Consider the following 24904-nt stretch of genomic DNA (forward strand, 5'->3'; position numbering starts at 1 on the left):
CTTTATCGCCTCCCAAGCTTGATGTGATGTCGTCTTCTCAGCAATGAAGGCAAACACATCATCCGGGATACTTTGATAGATAGCCGTCAATGCCTTCTGATCCATCATGTCGTCCACCTTGCCTGAGACGGTCGATTCCACCGCATCCCAAACTCCTTGTGCGCGCATCAACGCTTTCATCTTGATCGCCCAAATCGAGTAGTTGCTCTTCGTCAGCATCGGGTACGTGACAAACACGCTTCCACCTTTTTCAGCCATGATCTTGATCGTCACTCCACGCAATCACATCGCTCACCCGACGACCTTGAACCTAGCTCTAGATACCAATTGTTGGCCTCGGCAGATCGATCAACTTGATCGATGCTCCTGGACGTGGATATAAACTAATAGTACGTACGTATATGAGCACTTCTAGCCGGCCTTTTCCCAGATTGATCTCACGCACACACGCCGATGTATTACAACAGGCACGTCTCGTATCTTGCTATTTTCTTTGTTTATTCTGGTACTCTTTACAACGTATATGCCCACATATATATAAGGGACTAAACCGACCTGAAGCTAGCTAGCTTAGCAATCCTAAACTGATTCAAACTAGGACTCCCAATACTACACGCTCACGTAAACATAAGTGGCATGCAAGCCACGACTCTAAGGAAAAACACGCTTCCAACTCTTACTCTTACACGTAAGTGTGGATTAACATCTAACAGCGCTATATCTCCTCTGTCGGTGTAGCCTATGTCGCAGACAACTCTGTAAATTGTAATGGATGGCTAACCCGTGTTTGTCCGTTCTGGTATCCTCCGAGTTTTCACGGTGAAGGGAAGCGGGTCAGGCCAACCCAGGCCTCCATGAACCTGCACCTGAGGGTGGGTGAGGTAGCATGGACGGGATTCATGCTCACCTGTCCATCTGGGAGTTTGATTTTCAGGCCCAAAAGTTACCAATGCATTGCTTCTTTGATCGTTCGGCTCTGCTGTGCTCCTAACTTTAATTTGGTGGTACATACATTGTGGTTCTTCACTTGTTTGCCGGCTGTCCTAATTATGTACAGTCTGTGGTTCCCTTTCTGAGCGATCTGTAGTGCTGCAAACTAAAATGCTACTGCTTTGTCTTATGGATGCACAATCTGGAAGGAATTTTAAGCGAGCATAGATAAATCATTCACCTTTGCTGAGTGCTACAGTACAAAGCTACCATAGATAGATTAGCCTTGGAAGTCGGTTACTAACCTGAGTATCTTGTTTGTCTGCTTATATGCTTTATGGTATATTTCCTGTACCAACAATATAAATCTGTGAGCATGGCTTCTGTTGTCAATGCAGACAACAGTTCCTTGTAACGTACACACTCTTCCTTTTTCGCCTTTGGAGTGTCATTTCTTTTTATCTTCTGCTGATGTTACTTAGTATATACTCAGATCTTCGTGCTGGAAAGATGATACTGGGGGTAGACTGTTTACCGTTTTTCCATTTCTGCATATGGCTAACTCTGTTTCCCCTCCTCTGTTTATCCCCTGTTCCGAGGCAGCGCTGTTTGGTGTTTAATACTTATGACAGTCATGTAATATGATATTTGGAATGCATATTCTCAGGAAGATGGGCCTATCGTTGAGGATGATGACTACGATGATGAAGACAGTGATGAGAATGAGGATGAAAACAATGACGATGATGTTGAGGGTATGCTAAAATTCTGTAGTTCCTTCCATTCAGTTCTAGTACGCACTTAGTTGCAGATAAGCCCATTTCTTATTATAATGCTGCCTTCTATAAGTTCTAACATAAATTAAAACATCTGAAGTTATTGCCCATACTCCAATTTTAAAATAAACATTGCTTTTTGAACTCCTGAATCAATGGCTTGTTTTTTATCATATTCACTTATTCCTGAATTATTCAGCACTGCTTATTTAGACAATTTAATAATCTAGTTGTAAACCCGTGCAGAAGCACGAGATAGTCTGTTTAACCAAATCATTGAACTTCTATTAATATACCTTGCGTTCAATAATTTTTTTTAGATTGTCAAAATAACATTTTTGAATAATTGGTACTAATAACATGCAGCAATGCACTCCGGTTACCGTGTAATAGTAATGATACAATTCTCGAAGAAAATTATGGGATATTTGTAAAAAAATTCAATTATGCTACACTGATCTGTACTTGGACTATTAATGAAAGGAAATATAGTACTCCCTCCATTCAATATAAGTGTCATACGTTGTACTAAATCGGCAACACTTATTTTTGGACGTTGGAAGTACACCAGAACATTAGTCTCCTTTGTATACATAATAATTAGTAACTATCTAGAAAAAAGATTGTATCATACCTAACACTAAGTAGGATCAACATACTTCCATCATGAAAAATTGTTGTACCCTCTCATTTCCTTAATTGTGTGCAATATATATGTTCTATCATGTCTAAAACCTAGTGACACTAATAAGATATTATCACGTATGTCTCCTTTGAGTTGTGTTATAAAAATAACTAAAATGCACTCTGAAGTTTGAGAAGAAAATGTACATGCAGAAGTGTACTACTACTTGTTATTTTATTAGAAATTTAAATGAAGTATCATATTTTATGTACTACTATTTGCTATTTTTAGATCCACACATGACCCTTTTTATATAAGATGCAAATGCAGATATTTTGTAGTCAAATGTTTGTGTAGACGTTAATATGTAAGAAAAAAAAAGGATTTTCCTTTGAGTGTTTTGGCTATTTGAAGCTTGGGAGCATAAGGTTTGTAGTCCATATGGCGATATAGTTTCATTTGGAAATATAATGAAGACAATGTACTAAACTACATGTAGAAAGAAATGATTTGTATCAAAACTATGTCATTTGCGTGTTTCTGCTATGTTAATATCACCATGCATCATATTTTGCTTACGCCTAGTTAGATTAAACAATTGAATACTACTAATGAACCATGACCTATTTATATGCCTTATAGATTATAAGAAAAACACTACATGCTTTTTATAAAACATGAATAATGTGAAGGCCCAATCACATGTGAATTCAAATGAATAATGTAAAAAACATGTACTATTTAAGGAGAAAAAGAGAACGCAATTTCCATAACTTTTTCTTACATAGTAGCCACACAAAACAATAATATATCACTTGTTCCATCCAAATATAATTATCAAAGGTGCCCCAAGCTCAGATTTATAAATTCGGAAGTTGCCAGTGTATGTGGATTTATATTCTACTTCTATCTTTCATTATATATTTCATTAGAAGATAACATGCGCGATTTACATGTATATATGTCCAGGTATAGCAAGTTACAGATTAGTTTTCTAAATATAATTGTATACTTTGAATCTGAGATGTGTTTCACTTCTATTGACTTTTCCCTTAGTAACTTTAGCCCCGAAATCATCAACAGCAATTAGTATCGTGGAAATAAACTAAGAAAAGATTCGTCGGATAATGATAGAGCCATGAGGGAATACACATATAGTGTAACATGTGAGACCCAGTTTCATCCATTAACTGCTACGGAGATTAAACTGCACATTGGTGCTTATGTTTTTCATTAGATTAGCGTGTGTAATTTGGCATCTTGCCATAGCTGGCTGGTGAAGTACCTAATATCATGCCTTGTGCACATCTACCCATATTCAATCAATCACCGTCATGTGTATGTACATGTATTCACGAAAGGAATAAATCAAGCTGCTTACCTGTTGTACGTGTTTGTTTCCCTCGGCCGAAAGCACCTGCCAGCTAGGTCGCTCCATGGAGATTCGTCAGAAAGTGAAGGCAATAGACGGCAGCTATATAGAAGCAATAGTGAAGGCAACCTGAACCCTAGCCTCGTGGATATATACTACTATATTAAAGCTGCTAAGCTAGCAGCCCTCCGGTGCGTTTCAAGTGCTGGGCGATGGCTCTCTTCTTATTTGATACGATCTCCATATTTATCCATTTACCACGTATTGACTGAGCCTGATTTTTTTTGAAAAGAAAAAATTATGCTGCTTGAGAAATATAGTTGAAGGCATTTTGTAACATGGTACAGACGTAGATGTTTATACGTATGTACATATACTATTTCTATAAATGTGCACACGCATATTCTTTCTGTATGAGCGCAATCCAAAGATTCAAAGACTGAGCCGACACATTCTCTTAAGATCAATGAAGTCGTTAGAGACACCTTCGTAGCCGACGAGAACGTCTCCTCTCACTCAATGCACATCGCATGAAGGGCTGGAATAAATTTAAAAATATAAGCATCGATGTCAAGTTTAGGACTTGAACTCTCATGAATTGGGATGCCATTGTTCTCCATATCATTTAACCACAAATTCGTTCGTCACTTGCGTTTGTTACTTGCCCACCATTTTATATATCCTCCTCTCCCGTCCCTTCGCCCGACACTTCACGAATCATTCCATCGCTCTCAAGAGATATTTCTCTTCCTTCGGCACACGTTGTAGCAAAAGCGGCAGTGACGGCTCAACTTTCTTTACCCATGTCTCTCTTTCTTCCTCTGATCCTGTCGTTGTTGCTCCGTTGGCCCAACGAGCTAAACCTGAGGACTATTCCGTGAGGAGTGACGCGTGCGACAACGAGGACTGGCAGTGGGTGTCGCGGCTCGCCACCATTGACATCGAGTGTTTCAACGTATATCTGATCCTGTCATTGTTGCTCCGTTGGCCCAACGAGCTAAACCTGGGGACTATTCCGTGAGGAGCGACGTGTGTGACAACGAGGACTGGCAGTGGGTGTCGCGGCTCGCCACCATCGACATCGAGTGTTTAAACGTATATAGTAAATAATTGAAGTTGCTAAGCTAGCTCCACTCTCATGCATTTGAAGTACTCTACCATGAGTGCTTGCCTACGTGACACGTGTTGATTTTTATTTAATTCATTATTAGATTTTTATTTTTGTGTTTGCTACTGTTTTTAACACAGTATAACGCCGATGCTCGCATATACGTTAGCACCAGCGTTATAGACTTATGAACACATGCAAGCACACTACCTTTATGAGACCATTTGAGATACTTATCCGGGACTACATTTTGAGACTGATGAAGGCACCGCACATGCTTTCGTGGTCGACGGGGATGTCTCCTTCTATTTAATGAATATCACCAAAGATGCTTAAATAAATCCAGAAAAGGGGATGCAACGGGGCCAAAAAAGTACACCGTAGATGTCACATACACTCACTTCTATGAATGCACCCGCACACCCAATCCATATAACGCAGGAGAGACCGGAATAAATTCAGGAAAATACGAGCATCAGCGTCAACACAGTTACACTCACCTATGTAAACACGCACACACCCTATCCCTATAACATTGTGAGTAGTAGACACGGTAGCAGTTTTTCCTAATTCTACCTTCCATATAAAGTTAGGTTAATTATGATGCAATACCTAGCAGCTTTTTCTGTAGGACATCATAGGATAAGCAAATTAAAGAAAATTTTGTGCCTTAGAGCATCCAGGTTAATACCATTTAAACTATGAGAGTTAGGCTTGATTTGACTGATAATGCATCTCTAATTCGATCAATCATGCATGCTATTTTTCACAACTAAGAGTTACAGGTTGCAACATATATTACTCAAAATATTATGTATAAAAAAATCGTCATTGCAGTGTAATGCCAAAGATTCCATCTTTTTTACTAGAGTATCTTCGTTCGATTTTTGCTATTTTGTGAACTGACGTTTGTATGCATTACAGAAAACATTAACATTGTTGGATTTTTAACTCGGCTACCTATACCGAGCCTAAAAGAGTAGGCTTTGTCTATTGGTTGGTCCTTTCTATTTTCAAATTCACTTTTTTGTTGTTTTTTTCATCTTCTGTATCTTGCTTTATTCATTAATATAAATTTTCATCTATTATTGGGTGGGGCATTATCTATAAAATGTGATTTTTGAACTCTATATTGGAGCAAGTTTCCTTTGGTTCGAAGGAATCTTCATTCTGTATAACTTTTGGTTGCATTAGACAGTTTTAGACTTTGGCTATCTTGATAGGAACAGCTTTTGCCGGAACTTTTAAAATAATATAGCTAAGTATATGTAAACATAGGTGAACTGTTTTTTGGTATCTTTCCATATTTCTCGAAGTTAAATTGACTTGCACATTATCAACTATCAGTTTTCTTATCCATGCTTTCTTTCCTTCTGTAACCATCCAAACAAGCTTCACGACACCACGCCTCCGTCCACTAGTAAATATTATGGAATGAAGATTCCCTTCGCCCATAGAAGAGGATTGAGAGGCGAGGACATATAGCTAGACGTGATATATTTTTGAGACGGAGGTTTTTTTTTGTTTTTTTTTGAGATGGAGGATAGATGGAATCCTAGTGTGAGGAATAGTTATTTTTAGGATCGGGAGGGTGAGGATAGATGCGTTCTTTTTTTAGACCGGGGATTAGATGAGATCTCAGGATTTTTTCCATAAAAAATGGTTTTTGCCTTTCAAGTTGTTTTTTTCGCCGGAATTTTACGGGTTGATCTACACCGTAATAATTCGGCCCCACAAAGATGAACGGTTGGTAATTTCTAATTAACGCATGATTTTCTTGGGAATGCCTAATTAGTATAAGTATAGATTCATGTCACTCACCAGTTTCTTGAGTACTTCCTGAGATTTTTATAGAATATTCATGTCTGTACCGTGGTGGCACCTCGTATCAATTTTAACTTGCATTAACATATACACGAATGTTCAGCAATAGCATTTGGTTTGATAGGAACAAATCCTGAATGTAAAATCTTGCTTTTGCAAGTATAATTTTGGTAGGTGAATTATTTCGATGCATTTAGTTTGAATTGATGCTGGAATTTTCATTATAGGAATAGCCAACCCTTTGTACCTTACCCTATGTGATAAAACAAAGATTTTCGGAAAAATTCCAAAATCGACAATGGATACCAGGAAGACTTGATTGCAGTCACAGTTTCTGTTCATTCTTGCTTGAGAAAAGTTTAAGTGTTGAATGAAGGTTACACTTGCCATTTCCAGCGATTACATATAATAAACCAGAAACTGAACCATGCCTAGTTGTAGAATTGTGGGCTTTTGATATTTTTTTTAAAACCTGACATTATGCGCCTGTGCTTTCTCGGGCTAGGAGGTGATGCTAGTGAAAGATCTAGGCAGATCAGGAGTGAGAAGAAGAGCAGGAAAGCCATGGAGAAGCTTGGCATGAAGACCATTACTGGTGTGAGCCGTGTAACTATCAAGAAGAACAAGACCAGCCATGGAGAAGCTTGGCATGAAGACCATTACTGGTGTGAGCCGTGTAACTATCAAGAAGAACAAGACCGTGAGTATCATGTTAGACTGTATAGTTATCTGTATATATATGTGTATATTGTAACGTACCCTTGGTACACCATCTATAAATATATGTGATAGGCCACCCCTAGAGGGTTGAGCCAGTTCCCCCAAACCCTTCGTTTAACATGGCATCAGACTAGGTTAGGGTTTTAGGTCGCCACCGCCTCTCTCCTGGCCGCCGCCGCCGTCGCTCCGCCTCGGGCCGAAGCCGCCGCTGCGATCTTCTGTTCGCCGCCGCCGCTGCATCGTCCCGGGCCGCCGCTGCCACCGCGCCTCTCCGGCCGCTGCGATGACGACCACCGCCACCGCTTTCGCCTCCGCCGGCTTCCTCCCGGCCTCCCTCGCTGCGCTCCTCTCTCGCCCTACCGCCGCCGCTGCTGTCGCTGCTCTGATCAGCACCCGCAGCGTCGGCTCCATCTTCTCGGCGGCATCGTTCTCGCCACCACCACCGGCTGCCGCACCTCCGGTGCATGTGCTGCCATTGGTTCCCTCCTCGGGGACCCCCTTGGCGCCCGCTACGGTCGCCGCCCTCTCGGCGCCGCTGGTAGCCGCCTCCACGCCGCCCGCCACGATGCCCGCCATGGAGCCCTACTTCGACGCCAACACTGCCCACCCGCCGCCGCCGATCGGTGCCTACGTGGCTCCGGCGCCTGTGACAGCGACTACTGTGGCGTATACGCCGCCTACTGTCTTCACGCCGGGGAGTCTACCTGCGCCGTGTTGGAATTATGCCCTAGAGGCAATAATAAATATGGTTATTATTATAATTCCTGTATCAAGATAATCGTTTATTATCCATACTATAATTGTATTGAATAAAGACTCATTTACATGTGTGGATACATAGACAAAACACTGTCCCTAGCAAGCCTCTAGTTGGCTAGCCAGTTGATCAAAGATAGTCAGTGTCTTCTGATTATGAACAAGGTGTTGTTGCTTGATAACTAGATCACGTCATTAGGAGAATCACGTGATGGACTAGACCCAAACTAATAGACGTAGCATGTTGATCGTGTCATTTTGTTGCTACTGTTTTTCTGCATGTCAAGTATTTGTTCCTATGACCATGAGATCATATAACTCACTGACACCGGAGGAATACTTTGTATGTATCAAACATCGCAGCGTAACTGTGTGACTATAAAGATACTCTACAGGTATCTCCGAAGGTGTTAGTTGAGTTAGTATGGATCAAGACTGGGATTTGTCACTCCGTGTGACGGAGAGGTATCTCGGGGCCCACTCGGTAATACAACATCACACACAAGCCTTGCAAGCAATGTAACTTAGTGTAAGTTGCGGGATCTTGTATTACGGAACGAGTAAAGAGACTTGCCGAGATTGAAATAGGTATACGGATACTGACGATCGAATCTCGTGCAAGTAACATACCGAAGGACAAAGGGAATGACATACGGGATTATATGAGTCCTTGGCACTGAGGTTCAAACGATAAGATCTTCGTAGAATATGTAGGATCCAATATGGGCATCCAGGTCCCACTATTGGATATTGACCGAGGAGTCTCTCGGGTCATGTCTACATAGTTCTCGAACCCGCAGGGTCTGCACACTTAAGGTTCGGCATTGTTTTATGCGTATTTGAGTTATATGGTTGGTTACCGAATGTTGTTCGGAGTCCCGGATGAGATCACGGACGTCACGAGGGATTCCGGAATGGTCCGGAAACGAAGATTGATATATAGGATGACCTCATTTGATTACCGGAAGGTTTTCGGAGTTACCGGGAATGTAGCGGGAATGACGAATGGGTTCCGGGAGTTCACCGGGGGGGGGGGGGGGTGGGGGGGGGGGGGCAACCCACCCCGGGGAAGCCCATAGGCCTTGAGGGTAGCGCACCAGCCCTTAGTGGGCTGGTGGGACAGCCCAAAAGGGCCCTATGCGCCTAGGAAAGAAAATCAAAGAGAAAAAAAAAGAGGGAGGTGGGAAGGGAAGGAAGGACTCCCACCCACCAAACCAAGTCCAACTCGGTTTGGGGGGGGGGGAGCCTTCCACCCTTGGCTCGGCCGACCCCCTTGGGGCTCCTTGAGCCCCAAGGCAAGGTCCCCTCCCTCCCACCTATATATACGGAGGTTTTAGGGCTGATTTGAGACGACTTTTCCACGGCAGCCCGACCACATACCTCCACGGTTTTTCCTCTAGATCGCGTTTCTGCGGAGCTCGGGCGGAGCCCTGCTGAGACAAGGTCATCACCAACCTCCGGAGCGCCGTCACGCTGCCGGAGAACTCTTCTACCTCTCCGTCTCTCTTGCTGGATCAAGAAGGCCGAGATCATCGTCGAGCTGTACGTGTGCTGAACGCGGAGGTGCCGTCCGTTCGGTACTAGATCGTGGGACTGATCGCGGGATTGTTCGTGGGGCGGATCGAGGGACGTAAGGACGTTCCACTACATCAACCGCATTCACTAACGCTTCTGCTGTACGATCCACAAGGGTACGTAGATCACTCATCCCCTCTCGTAGATGGACATCACCATGATAGGTCTTCGTGCGCGTAGGAAATTTTTTGTTTCCCATGGGACGTTCCCCAACACGCCGTTCCAGTTCGGCCACCTCATCACCACCAAGCTATCTTCAGATAACTACGTGTTCTGGCGTGCGCGGGTTCTTCCTCTCCTTGGGGGTCATTACCTCTTCGGCTACGTCGACGGGTCCTATCCGTGCCCTCTTGCGGTCGTGGACAACGTCAATGGACCCGTCTACAACCCGGCGCATCACGTCTGGACAGGGCAGGACCAGGCGAACCTCTCGGCTATCCAGGGGTCGCTTACCCCGGAGGTTGCCGGGATGCTCGTCTTCGCCAAGACCTCTCACGAGGCCTGGACTATCCTGGAGCGCTCCTTCGCGTCGCAGTCGCATGCGCGTTCCAGTGCTCTCCGTTGCCAACTTGGCGAGTGCGAGAAGCTCGATGGCACGGCCACTGCCTTCTATCACAAGGTCAAGTCCATTGCCGACACTCTGGCCTCCATTGGCCAGCCTCTCACCGACACCGAGTTCAACTCCTACATCGTCAACGGTCTTGACGAGGAGTATGATGGACTTGTGGAGATCATCAACGAGCGTGGCCACACGTCTCCGATGCCAGCGCACGAGCTCTACTCGCATCTTCTTCTCACTGAGCAGCGCGTGGAGGCGCGCCGCACTCGTGGCCGAGGTCTTCCCTCGGCAAACGCCGCCTACAAGGCGGGTCGCGGCGGTTCAGGCCCTGGTGCCCACTCGGCCCCCTCGGGCAAGGGTCCCACCGCACCGCTCCTCTCGGCCCCCCCTCCTGCATCGTCCTCTGGGGGGGGGGTCGTCCTACCCGGGAGTGCCAGCTCTGTGGACGTGCGGGTCACTATGCCTCTAAGTGCCACCGCTGCTTCCAGAAGAGTTTCCTTGGCCTCTACAACGACGGCAAGGACTCGCGCAACAATGAGCGTCAGGCGCAGTTGGCTGATAAGCCAGCACCTCGGGAGCAGCAGGGACACAGGCAGTCCTATCCCGTCGACCCCCACTGGTACATGGACAGTGGGGCTACGGATCACCTCACCAGCGAGCTCGGCAAGCTCCACTCTCGTGAGGCCTACCACGACACCGACAAGGTTCACACCGCCAATGGAGTAGGTATGCGCTGTTGGAATTATGCCCTAGAGGCAATAATAAATATAGTTATTATTATAATTCCTGTATCAAGATAATCGTTTATTATCCATGCTATAATTGTATTGAATGAAGACTCATTTACATGTGTGGATACATAGACAAAACACTGTCCCTAGCAAGCCTCTAGTTGGCTAGCCAGTTGATCAAAGATAGTCAGTATCTTCTGATTATGAACAAGGTGTTGTTGCTTGATAACTGGATCACGTCATTAGGAGAATCACGTGATGGACTAGACCCAAACTAATAGACGTAGCATGTTGATCGTGTCATTTTGTTGCTACTATTTTCTGCGTGTCAAGTATTTGTTCCTTTGACCATGAGATCATATAACTCACTGACACCGGAGGAATACTTTGTGTGTATCAAACGTCGCAACGTAACTGGGTGACTATAAAGATGCTCTACAGGTATCTCCGAAGGTGTTAGTTGAGTTAGTATGGATCAAGACTGGGATTTGTCACTCCGTGTGACGGAGAGGTATCTCGGGGCCCACTCGGTAATGCAACATCACACACAAGCCTTGCAAGCAATGTGACTTACTGTAAGTTACGGGATCTTGTATTACGGAACGAGTAAAGAGACTTGCCGGTAAACGAGATTGAAATAGGTATGCGGATAATGACGATCGAATCTCGGGCAAGTAACATTTCGAAGGACAAAGGGAATGACATACGGGATTATATGAATCCTTGGCACTGAGGTTCAAACGATAAGATCTTCGTAGAATATGTGGGATCCAATATGGGCATCCAGGTCCCGCTATTGGATATTGACCGAGGAGTCTCTCGGGTCATGTCTACATAGTTCTCGAACCCGCAGGGTCTGCACACTTAAGGTTCAACGTTGTTTTATGCGTATTTGAGTTATACGGTTGGTTACCGAATGTTGTTCGGAGTCCCGGATGAGATCACGGACGTCACGAGGGTTTCCGAAATGGTCCGGAAACGAAGATTGATATATAGGATGACCTCATTTGATTACCGGAAGGTTTTCGGAGTTACCGGGAATGTACCGGGAATGACGAATGGGTTCCGGGAGTTCACCGGGGGGGGGGGGGGGGAACCCACCCCGGGGAAGCCCATAGGCCTTGAGGGTGGCGCACCACCTCTTAGTGGGCTGCTGGGACAGCCCAAAAAGGGCCTTATGCGCATTGGAAGAAAAATCAAAGAGAAAGAAAAAAAGAGGAGGTGGGAAGGGAAGGAAGGACTCCCACCCACCAAACCAAGTCCAACTCGGTTTGGGGGGGGGGAGACCTTCCCCCCTTGGCTCGGGCGACCCCCTTGGGGCTCCTTGAGCCCCAAGGAAAGGTCCCCTCTCTCCCACCTATATATACGGAGGTTTTAGGGCTGATTTGAGACGACTTTTCCACGGCAGCCCGACCACATACCTCCACGGTTTTTCCTCTAGATCGCGTTTCTGCGGAGCTCGGGCGGAGCCCTGCTGAGACAAGGTAACACCAACCTCCGGAGCGCCGTCATGCTGCCGGAGAACTCTTCTACCTCTCCGTCTCTCTTGCTGGATCAAGAAGGCCGAGATCATCGTCGAGCTGTACGTGTGCTGAACGCGGAGGTGCCGTCCGTTCGGTACTAGATCGTGGGACAGATCGCGGGATTGTCCGCGGGGCGGATCGAGGGACGTGAGGACGTTCCACTACATCAACCGCGTTCACTAACGCTTCAGCTGTACGGTCTACAAGGGTACGTAGATCACTCATCCCCTCTCGTAGATGGACATCACCATGATAGGTCTTCGTGCGCGTAGGAAAATTTTTGTTTCCCATGCGACGTTCTCCAACAGTGGCATCATGAGCTAGGTTCATGCGTAGATGTCTTCTCGAGTAGAACACAAAAGTGTTTGTGGGCTGTGATGTGCGTTTTGCTGCCCTCCCTAGCCTTTTCTTGATTCCGCGGTATTGTTGGATTGAAGCGGCTTGGACCGGCATTACTCGTACGCTTACGAGAGACTGGTTTCATCGCTACGAGTAACCCCGTTGGTCAAAGATGACTGGCAAGTGTCGGTTTCTCCAACTTTAGTTGAATCGGATTTGATCGAGGAGGTCCTTGGATGAGGTTAAATAGCAACTCATATATCTCCGTTGTGGTGTTTGCGTAAGTAAGATGCGATCTTACTAGATACCCGTGGTCCCCACGTAAAACATGCAACAACAAAATTAGAGGACGTCTAATTTGTTTTTGCAGGGTATGCTTGTGATATGATATGGCCAACGATGTGATGTGATATATTGGATGTATGAGATGATCATGTTGTAATAGATAATATCGACTTGCACGTCAATGGTACGGCAACCGGCAGGAGCCGTAGGGTTGTCTTTATGCTAACGTTTGTGCTTGCAGATGTGTTTACTATTTTGCTAGGATGTAGCTTTAGTAGTAATAGCATGAGTAGCACGACAACCCCGACGGCGACACGTTGATGGAGATCATGGTGTGGCGCCTGTGACAAGAAGATCGTGTCGGTGCTTTGGTGATGGAGATCAAGAAGCATGTGATGATGGCCATATCATGTCACTTATGAATTGCATGTGATGTTAATCCTTTTATGCACCTTATTTTGCTTAGAACGATGGTAGCATTATGAGGTGATCTCTCACTAAAATTTCAAGACGAAATTGTGTTCTCCCCGACTCTGCACCGTTGCTACAGTTCGTCGTTTCGAGACACCACGTGATGATCGGGTGTGATAGACTCAATGTTCACATACAACGGGTGCAAAACAGTTGCGCACGCGGAACACTCGGGTTAAGCTTGACGAGCCTAGCATGTGCAGACATGGCCTCGGAACACATGAGACCGAGAGTTCGATCATGAATCATATAGATGATATGATTAGCATAGGGATGCTTACCACTGAAACTATGCTCAACTCACGTGATGATCGGACTTGAGCTAGTGTAAGTGGATCATGAACCACTCAAATGACTAGAGAGATGTACTTTTTGAGTGGGAGTTTAGCGTATAATTTTGATTAAGTTAAACTCTAATTATCTTGAACATAGTCTAAGTCCACTTTGAATATATTTGTGTTGTAGATCATGGCTCACGCGACAGTCACCCTGAATTTTAATACGTTCCTAGGGAAAGCTAAGTTGAAAGATGATGGAAGCAACTTTGTAGACTGGGCTCGTAATCTTAAACTAATCTTACAAGCTGGGAAGAAGGATTATGTCCCTAATGCTGCGCTAGGAGATGAACCACCCGCTACGGCTGATCAGGATGCTAAGAACGCTTGGTTAGCACGTAAGGAGGACTACTCAGTATATCAATGTGCAGTCTTGTATGACTTAGAACCGGGACTTCAACGTCGCTTTGAGCGTCATGGAGCATTTGATATGCTCCAGGAGTTGAAGTTTATCTTTCAGAAGAACGCCCGGATCGAGAGGTATGAGACCTCCGATAAATTCTATGCTTGCAAGATGGAGGAAAACTCGTCTGTCAGTGAACATGTGCTCAAAATGTCTGGGTACTCAAACCGCCTAGCGGAGCTGGGGATTGAACTCCCGCAAGAGGCTATCACTGACAGAATCCTTCAATCACTGCCGCCAAGCTATAAAGGCTTTGTGTTGAACTACAACATGCAAGGGATGAACAAGTCTCCCGGCGAGTTGTTTGCGATGCTGAAAGTCGCAGAGTCTGAACTCCGTAAAGAGCACCAAGTGTTGATGGTGAATAAGACCACTAGTTTCAAGAGAAACGGCAAAGGCGAGAAGGGTAATTCAAAGAAGAGCGGCAAGCCAGTTGCCAATCCAACGAAGAAACCCAAAGCTGGACCTAAGCCTAAAACGGAGTGTTGCTATTGCAAGGGTATGGATCACTGGAAGCGCAATTGCCCCAAGTATCTGGCAGATAAGAAGGCGGCCAAAGAAAAATCAGGTATATTTGATATACAAGTTATTGATGTATACTTAACCGGCTCTCGTAGTAGTGCCTGGGTATTCGATACCGGTTCTGTTGCTCATATTTGCAACTCGAAATAGGAACTGCGGAATAGACGAAGGCTGGCAAAAGATGAAGTGACGATGCGCGTAGGAAATGGTTCCAAGGTTGATGCAATCGCCGTCGGCACAGTTTCACTTCAGTTACCATCAGGATTAGTTATGAACTTAAATCATTGTTATTTAGTGCCTGCATTGAGCATGAACATTATATCTGGATCTTGTTTATTGCGAGACGGTTACTCTTTTAAGTCAGAGAATAATGGTTGTTCTATTTCTATGAGTAACATCTTTTATGGTCATGCACCCAATGTGAGAGGATTGTTCATATTGAATTTTGATAGCGATACACACATACATAACATTGAGACCAAAAGAGTTAGAGTTAACAATGATAGCGCCATATTTTTGTGGCACTGCCGCTTAGGTCGTATTGGTGTAAAGCGCATGAAGAAACTCCATGCTGATGGACTTTTGGAGTCACTTGACTTTGATTCACTTGACACGTGCGAACTATGCCTCATGGGCAAGATGACTAAGACTCCGTTCTCCGGAACAATGGAGCGTGCAAGTGACTTGTTGGAAATCATACATACTGATGTGTGTGGTCCAATGACCGTGGAGGCACGCGGCGGATATCGTTATTTTCTCACCTTCACTGACGATTTGAGTAGATATGGTTATGTCTACTTGATGAAGCACAAGTCTGAAACATTTGAAAAGTTCAAGCAATTTCAGAACGAAGTTGAAAATCATCGTAACAAGAAGATCAAGTTCCTACGGTCTGATCGTGGGGGTGAATATCTGAGTTTCGAGTTTGGTGCTCACTTAAGACAATGTGGAATTGTTTCACAGTTAACACCGCCTGGAACACCACAGCGTAATGGTGTGTCCGAACGTCGTAATCGTACTTTATTAGAGATGGTGCGATCTATGATGTCCCTTACCGATTTGCCGTTATCGTTTTGGGGTTATGCATTAGAAACAGCTGCATTCACTTTAAATAGGGCACCATCAAAATCCGTTGAGACGACACCAAACGAACTGTGGTATGGCAAAAGGCCAAAGTTGTCGTTTCTTAAAGTTTGGGGATGTGATGCTTATGTCAAAAAGTTTCAGTCTGAAAAGCTGGAACCCAAAGCGGAAAAGTGCGTCTTCATAGGTTACCCAAAAGAGACAGTTGGGTACACCTTCTATCTCAAATCCGAGGGCAAAGTGTTTGTTGCTAAAAACGGAGCTTTTCTCGAGAAGGAGTTTCTCTCGAGAGAATTGAGTGGGAGGAAGATAGAACTTGACGAGGTTGTCGAACCTCTCATCCCTCTGGATGGTGGCACAGGGCAAGGGGAAACCTATGTCGTTGCGATGCCGGCTGAGGAGGAAGTTAATGATGGTGATCATGAAACTCCGGTTCAAGTTTCTGTCGAACCACGCAGGTCGACGAGACCACGTGCTACTCCAGAGTGGTACGGTAATCCCGTCTTATCAATCATGTTGCTGGACAACAATGAACCTGCAAATTATGAAGAAGCAATGGTGGGCCCAGATTCCAACAAATGGCTAGAAGCCATGAAGTCCGAGATAGGATCCATGTATGAGAACAAAGTGTGGACTTTGGAGGTACTGCCTGAGGGCCGCAAGGCTATTCAGAACAAATGGATCTTTAAGAGGAAGACGGACGCTAACGGCAATGTAACCGTTTATAAAGCTCGACTTGTGGCAAAGGGTTTTTCACAAGTTCAAGGAGTTGACTACGATGAGACATTCTCACCCGTAGCGATGCTTAAGTCCGTCATAATCATGTTAGCAATAGCTGCATTTTTCGATTATGAAATCTGGCTGATGGATGTCAAAACGGCGTTCCTTAACGGTTTCCTTAAGGAAGAATTGTATATGATGCAACCCAAAGGTTTTGTCGATCCTAAGAATGCTAACAAGGTGTGCAAGCTCCAGCGATCCATTTATGGACTGGTGCAAGCATCTCGGAGTTGGAACAAACGCTTTGATGAGTTAATCAAAGCATTTGGGTTTATACAAGTGGTTGGAGAATCTTGTATTTACAAGAAAGTGAGTGGGAGCTCTGTGGCATTTCTAATATTATATGTGGATGACATATTGCTGATTGGAAACAACGTGGAGTTTTTGGAGAGCATAAAGGATTACTTGAATAAAAGTTTCTCTATGAAGGACCTAGGAGAAGCTGCTTACATTCTAGGCATTAAGATCTATAGGGATAGATCAAAACGCCTGATAGGACTTTCACAAAGCACATACCTTGATAAAGTTTTGAAGAGGTTCAAAATGGAACAGTCCAAGAAGGGGTTCTTGCCAGTTTTACAAGGTACGAGATTGAGTAAGACTCAGTGCCCAGCAACTGATGAAGATAGAGAGCATATGCGCTCCGTCCCCTATGCTTCAGCCATAGGTTCTATCATGTATGCCATGCTGTGCACTAGACCGGATGTTAGCCTGGCCATAAGTATGGCAGGTAGGTTCCAGAGTAATCCAGGAGTGAATCACTGGACAGCGGTCAAGAATATCCTGAAGTACCTGAAAAGGACTAAGGAGATGTTTCTCGTGTATGGAGGTGACGAAGAGCTCGCCGTAAAAGGTTACGTCGATGCAAGCTTTGACACAGATCCGGACGAGTCTAAGTCGCAAACCGGATACGTATTTATTCTTAATGGGGGTGCAGTAAGCTGGTGCAGTTCCAAGCAAAGCGTCGTAGCAGATTCTACATGTGAAGCGGAGTACATGGCTGCCTCGGAGGCGGCTAAGGAGGGTGTCTGGATGAAGCAGTTCATGACGGATCTTGGAGTGGTGCCAAGCGCACTGAATCCAATAACCTTGTTCTGTGACAACACGGGTGCCATTGCCTTAGCAAAGGAACCACGGTTTCACAAGAAGTCCAGACACATCAAACGACGCTTCAACCTCATCCGCGACTACGTCGAAGGAGAGGACGTAAATATATGCAAAGTGCACACGGATCTGAATGTAGCAGACCCGCTGACTAAACCTCTTCCACGGCCAAAGCATGATCAACACCAGAACTGTATGGGTGTTAGATTTATTACAATGTAATTCGCATGATGATGTGAGGGCTAGATTATTGACTCTAGTGCAAGTGGGAGACTGTTGGAATTATGCCCTAGAGGCAATAATAAATATAGTTATTATTATAATTCCTGTATCAAGATAATCGTTTATTATCCATGCTATAATTGTATCGAATGAAGACTCATTTACATGTGTGGATACATAGACAAAACACTGTCCCTAGCAAGCCTCTAGTTGGCTAGCCAGTTGATCAAAGATAGTCAGTGTCTTATGATTAAGAACAAGGTGTTGTTGCTTGATAACTGGATCACATCATTAGGAGAATCACGTGATGGACTAGATCCAAACTAATAGACGTAGCATGTTGATCGTGTCATTTTGTAGCTACTGTTTTCTGCGTGTCAAGTATTTGTTCCTTTGACCATGAGATCATATAACTCACTGACACTGGAGGAATACTTTGTGTGTATCAAACATCGCAACGTAACTGGGTGACTATAAAGATGCTCTACAGGTATCTCCGAAGGTGTTAGTTGAGTTATGGATCAAGACTGGGATTTGTCACTCCGTGTGACGGAGAGGTATCTCGGGGCCCACTCGGTAATGCAACATCACACACAAGCCTTGCAAGCATTGTGACTTACTGTAAGTTACGGGATCTTGTATTACGGAACGAGTAAAGAGACTTGCCGGTAAACGAGATTGAAATAGGTATGCGGATACTGACGATCGAATCTCGGGCAAGTAACATACCGAAGGACAAAGGGAATGACATACGGGATTATATGAATCCTTGGCACTGAGGTTCAAACAATAAGATCTTCGTAGAATATGTGGGATCCAATATGGGCATCCAGGTCCCACTATTGGATATTGACCGAGGAGTCTCTCGGGTCATGTCTACATAGTTCTCGAACCCGCAGGGTCTGCACACTTAAGGTTCGACGTTGTTTTATGCGTATTTGAGTTATATGGTTGGTTACTGAATGTTGTTCGGAGTCCCGGATGAGATCACGGACGTCATGAGCGTTTCTGGAATGGTCCGGAAACGAAGATTGATATATAGGATGACCTCATTTGATTACCGGAAGGTTTTCGGAGTTATCGGGAATGTACCGGGAATGACGAATGGGTTCCGGGAGTTCACCGGGGGGGGGGGGGGGGGGGAACCCACCCCGGGGAAGCCCATAGGCCTTGAGGGTGGCGCACCAGCCCTTAGTGGGCTGGTGGGACAGCCCAAAAAGGGCCCTATGCGCATTGGAAGAAAAATCAAAGAGAAAGAAAAAAAGAGGAGGTGGGAATGGAAGGAAGGACTCCCACCCACCAAACCAAGTCCAACTCGGTTTGGGGGGGGGGGGGGGAGACCTTCCCCCCTTGGCTCGGCTGACCCCCTTGGGGCTCCTTGAGCCCCAAGGCAAGGTCCCCTCTCTCCCACCCATATATACGGAGGTTTTAGGGCTGATTTGAGACGACTTTTCCACGGCAGCCCGACCACATACCTCCACGGTTTTTCCTCTAGATCGCGTTTCTGCGGAGCTCGGGCGGAGCCCTGCTGAGACAAAGTCATCACCAACCTCCGGAGCACCGTCATGCTGCCGGAGAACTCTTCTACCTCTCCGTCTCTCTTGCTGGATCAAGAAGGCCGAGATCATCGTCGAGCTGTACGTGTGCTGAACGCGGAGGTGCCGTCCGTTCGGTACTAGATCGTGGGACAGATCGCGAGATTGTTCGCGGGGCGGATCGAGGGACGTGAGGACGTTCCACTACATCAACCGCGTTCACTAACGCTTCTGCTGTACGGTCTACAAGGGTACGTAGATCACTCATCCCCTCTCGTAGATGGACATCACCATGATAGGTCTTCGTGCGCGTAGGAATTTTTTTGTTTCCCATGCGACGTTCTCCAACATGCGCATCTCTCATATTGGTCAAGCATCTTTTCTCACTAGCCATACAAATAGGAGTCTTCAACTTCGTAATGTCCTTCGAGCTCCTGCTGTGACGCGTAATCTCCTTTCAGTTCCTAAGCTTAATGCTGATAACAATGTTTTCTGTGAATTTCACCCCTTTGATCTTTTTATTAAGGATCGGGCCACGAGGGACGTTCTTCTTAGCGGACGGCTATGCCAGGGTCTCTATCGTATGGAGCATCCTGGCGTCTCTCGGGTTTTTAGTGGAGTTCGTGTTTCGCCGTCACAGTGGCATGCTCGTCTTGGTCATCCTGCCACTCCTATCGTCCGTCATATTTTGCGTCGTCATGAGCTTCCTAGCATGTATAGTAATAAAGATGTAGCAGTGTGTGATGCTTGTCAGCAAGGGAAGAGTCATCAACTTCCTTTTTCAGCATCTAGTCATGAGGTCAAACATCCTCTTGAACTTGTCTTTTTCAGATGTATGGGGTCCTGCCCAGACTTCTACCAGTGGTCATAATTATTATGTCAGTTTAATTGATGCTTACAGTCGCTTTACTTGGCTTTATCATCTTAAGCGTAAATCTGATGTGTTCTATATAGTTGTTCAATTTCAAAAACATGTTGAACGCCTTCTCAAGCATAAGATTGTTTATGTGCAGTCAGATTGGGGTGGCGAATATTGCAACCTTGATTCCTTTTTCAGCTCGCTTGGGATCGCGCATCGTTTAGCATGTCCACATACACATCAGCAGAATGGTTCTGTCGAACGTAAGCATCGTCATATTGTTGAGACTGGTCTTACTCTTTTGGCCCATGCTTCTGTTCCTTTTCGGTTTTGGAGTGATGCTTTTACCACCGCATGTTTCCTCATCAACCGTACTCCTACTCGTGTTTTAGACATGAAGACTCCTATCGAACTCCTTCTTAATGAACAACCTGATTATACCTTTTTTAAGGTGTTTGGGTGTGCTTGCTGGCCACATCTCCGTCCCTACAATAAAAGTAAGCTGGAGTTTCGTTCTAAGAAGTGTGTTTTCCTTGGCTATAGTTCCCTTCATAAAGGATACAAATGTCTTCATGTTCCCACAAATCGTGTCTATATATCTCGGGATGTTGTGTTTGATGAACATGTGTTTCCCTTTGCCAACTTACCTGTGTCCACCCATGAGTCGCCATCTATGCATTCATCCTCTCTTGCCTCTGACCAATTTGATGATGTTGCATATGCTCCTATTTTGTTACCTAACCATGGTGCAGGTGTTGGTAGAGGTGCTCGTCTTGAGCATTTGGACGAGCCTGCAGCTGCACCGGCTGCTGCCAGTCGCGACGACCGCGGTTCCGTGGAGACGCCGGTTCGGTCGGCCCCCCTGCCGCCGGTACAACCGGCGGACTCGCCTGCGCCCGGGCTGCCGCCGCTGGCCTCTCGGCCCGCGCCACCCCCGACGAGCCCTCGCCCCGCCTCGCCCGTGTGGCCGTCCTCGCCTGCGTCACCGCCGCTTCGCTCGTCGGCGCCGTCCAGCCCCTCGCCGGCTGGGCACCTGACACCACGGCCCAGCCCCTCGCTGGCTGGGCTGTCTTCACCGCTGCCCCGCCCCTCGCTCGCTGGGCTGTCTTCACCGCCGCCCGGCCCCTCGCCGGCTGGGTCGTCTTCGCCGACGCCCGGCCCTTCGCTGGCCGGGCCCTCTTCGCCGACGCCCAGCCTTTCGCCGGCTGGGCTACCATCACCGCCGCCCAGCTCCCCGCCGGCTGGCCCCTTGCCGGCTCCTGTGGTCTCTCGCCCACACACGCGCAGCCGCAGTGGTGTTGTCTGCCCGCTTAAGCGCACCGACGGCACTGTTGCGTGGTATGCCTCTTGCATGGATGCTGCTCTTGCGGATCCGTCCTCGGAACCGCGTACGTATCAGGCTGCAATGACTATTCCTCATTGGAGAGAGGCTATGGAGCAGGAGTATCACGCTCTTCTTCGCAGTGAGACGTGGACTCTGGTTCCTCCATCCCCTAGGGTCAACGTCATTGATTCTAAATGGGTCTTCAAGGTAAAAAAAACATTCTGATGGGTCTATTGAGCGCTACAAAGCGCGTCTTATTGCTAGGGGATTTCGGCAGCGCTATGGTCTTGATTATGAGGACACTTTCAGCCCTGTGGTCAAACCTACTACTATCAGGCTTCTTCTCTCACTTGCAGTTACTCGAGGTTTGTCTCTCCATCAGCTTGATGTGCAGAATGCTTTCCTTCATGGCTTATTGGAGGAGGAGGTTTATATGCGACAACCTCCTGGTTTTTCTGATCCTGATCGTCCTGATTATCTATGTCGTCTTACCAAAGCACTCTATGGTCTGAAGCAAGCACCCCGTGCCTGGCATGCCCGTCTTGTGACAGCTCTTCGTGCTCATGGTTTTGCACCATCTACTACTGATTCATCGTTATTTCTTCTACAGAAACCTGAGGTCACTATGTACTTGCTGGTTTATGTAGATGATATCATTCTGCTCAGTTCTTCACAGTTTGCTGCTGACGCTCTTGTTCATGCTCTTGGTACTGATTTTGCTGTCAAAGATCTTGGGAGACTTCACTACTTTCTCGGTGTGGAAGTGGCTCATCGGGATGATGGTCTTGTTATGACACAAAAGAAGTATTCATTAGACTTGTTGCAGCGAGCTGGGATGCTTAAGTGCAAGACGTCCACTACGCCTATGTCTACCACTGATAAGATCACTTCTGTTGATGGTGAGCTTCTGTCCTCTGCTGATGCTACTATGTACAAGAGTATTGTTGGTGGTCTTCAGTATCTGACGATCACGAGACCAGATATCTCTTTTGCGGTCAACAGAGTTTGTCAGTATCTTCATGCACCCCATGACACTCATTGGTCTGATATTAAGCGCATTTTGCGCTATGTACGACTTACAGTGTCTCACGGGCTTCACCTTCGGCCGAATCCTACTGGGGTGCTCTCAGCGTATTCTGATGCGGATTGGGCTAGCAGTCCGGATGACAGGCGATCCACGGGGGGCTATGCTGTGTTCTTTGGCTCCAACTTGATCGCCTGGAGTGCTCGGAAACAGACTACTGTGTCACGTAGCAGTACTGAAGTTGAATATAAGGCTGTGGCCAATGCCACTGCAGAGCTCATATGGGTACAGTCTTTGCCTCCTATACTTTGGTGTGATAACATTGGTGCTACATACCTCTCGGCGAATCCGGTATTCCATGCTCGAACCAAACACATCGAAGTTGACTATCACTTTGTGAGGGAACGTGTTTCTCAGAAGCTATTACAGATCAAGTTCATCTCTTCAAAGGATCAATTTGCAGACATCTTCACCAAGCCATTGCCTCTACCAAAGTTTGAGGCCTGTAGGCGCAATCTTACTCTCCTAGATTCTTTAGGGAGTAGTTAAGATTAAGGGAGGGTGTTAGACTGTATAGTTATCTGTATATATACGTGTATATTGTAACGTACCCTTGATACACCATCTATAAATATATGTGATAGGCCCCTCCTAGAGGGTTGAGCAAGTTTCCCAAACCCTTCGTTTAACAATAACCATTTATGACATTGTTGCCTGAAGCATAATTATATGCTGGCGGTTGTCACATTTTCTTAAGTTCTCCAACACAATTGCAGGTTACGTTTGTCCTCTCCAAGCCAGATGTCTTCAAGACTTCGCACTCAGAAACCTATGTCATTTTCGGGGAGGTCAAGTTCGACGACGTGAACTATCAGCTGCAGACACAAGTGGCAGAGCAGTTCAAGGCGCCCGGCCTTAGCAGCATGAACTCGAAGGGTGAGCCATCCATGGCAGCTGTCCAAGACGACGAGGAGGTCGACGAGACGGGCGTTGACAAGAAGGACATCGAGCTCGTGATGATGCAGGCCTCCGTGTCGAGATCCAGCGCCGTGGAGGCACTCAAGGCTGCAGATGGTGACATCGTCAGTGCCATCATGGAGTTGACGAATTAGGTGCTGGAAGGTGGAGTTGTGTCCTGATAATTGGGGGTTGGGTCAAAGCAGCCTTTTGGTTATGTCATCTTGAATGTTGCGGTTGCGGAACTGGAGGATCTGTGTGTGTTGAAAGTTGAAACAAGTATTTTGGAGCATGTTGTTTCGGATGCGGGCATGACTCTGAGAGCGAGCTGAATGGCACCTTCTTTGGAGATGTAGGTTCTGGAAGCATTTTAACATGTGACAATCAGCAAACTGCTTGCTCTTATGGCAAAATCTGAATTGGCCGGGCCAAATTTTGCTACAGATGGATGTCATTCTGTGTTCGGGACAACATGTTATTCTAGCTAGCTTTCGGGTTTTGTTCCTACTTTAGCCGTTGTGAGATTTTGAGACAGCTTTCAAGTTTGTTCTGCATATGGATCGAAACAAGGACGACACAAAAATAATATCGTCCTCTTTATGCTTATTACGCCGGAGCTGGAGGCTGGCGGCTGTGGTGAAGCTCTATCGACGAACAATTGGGTTTTGTTTGTTTGGTTATCAACTTTTTGACGCATCATTACTCTTTTGTCAATTCATTTTTCTTGCCGATGTTTTCCACTTATAGGTGACCAAATTTTGTTGTCAGGCAAAAACCCTTCGTCTCTTTGGTTCAATTTCTTTGAAATACCTTGGTTTTCTTGGTCATATCTGATTCATATGCATCACTATGTTTTTGGTTTTACTGCTGTGAGAAGAAAGAGAGTAGTAGATTGTGCTGGTTGCCTGCTCAGGATATGCTGGTTACATGGGGTGCCGCTTCCTGAAGTTCCAGTTCCCCTGATTTGCTCGCATATTGTAAGTCTAGGTTCCAAATTGGAACTCTCCAGGACTTCGTCTTGTGAGCATGGGCTGCAATCGAGTGGGAACAGAGGGAAATAGAAAAAAAATTCCAGTTTTAGAAGAAGAGTAAAACTGCCGATGCTTGTTGATAGGTGACTCTGGTACATATACATGGAGTGGATGAGATCGTGGTGGTTACA

General features: G+C 45.9%; 1 protein-coding gene across 1 annotated transcript; it reads left to right on the forward strand.

Annotated features, from left to right (window-relative positions):
• Positions 1-854: 854 nt before the first annotated feature.
• On the forward strand, positions 855-23897 carry LOC123442143 (nascent polypeptide-associated complex subunit alpha-like protein 1). The gene is made up of 4 exons (XM_045118227.1): positions 855-881; positions 1598-1685; positions 7141-7277; positions 23562-23897. Exons 1-4 carry the CDS (start codon positions 855-857, stop codon positions 23895-23897), a joined length of 588 nt encoding a protein of 195 aa, XP_044974162.1.
• The last annotated feature ends 1007 nt before the right edge of the window (positions 23898-24904 follow it).

This window comes from Hordeum vulgare, chromosome 3H, assembly GCF_904849725.1.
Source record: "Hordeum vulgare subsp. vulgare chromosome 3H, MorexV3_pseudomolecules_assembly, whole genome shotgun sequence".
In the NCBI taxonomy this organism is placed as follows: Eukaryota; Viridiplantae; Streptophyta; class Magnoliopsida; order Poales; family Poaceae; genus Hordeum; species Hordeum vulgare.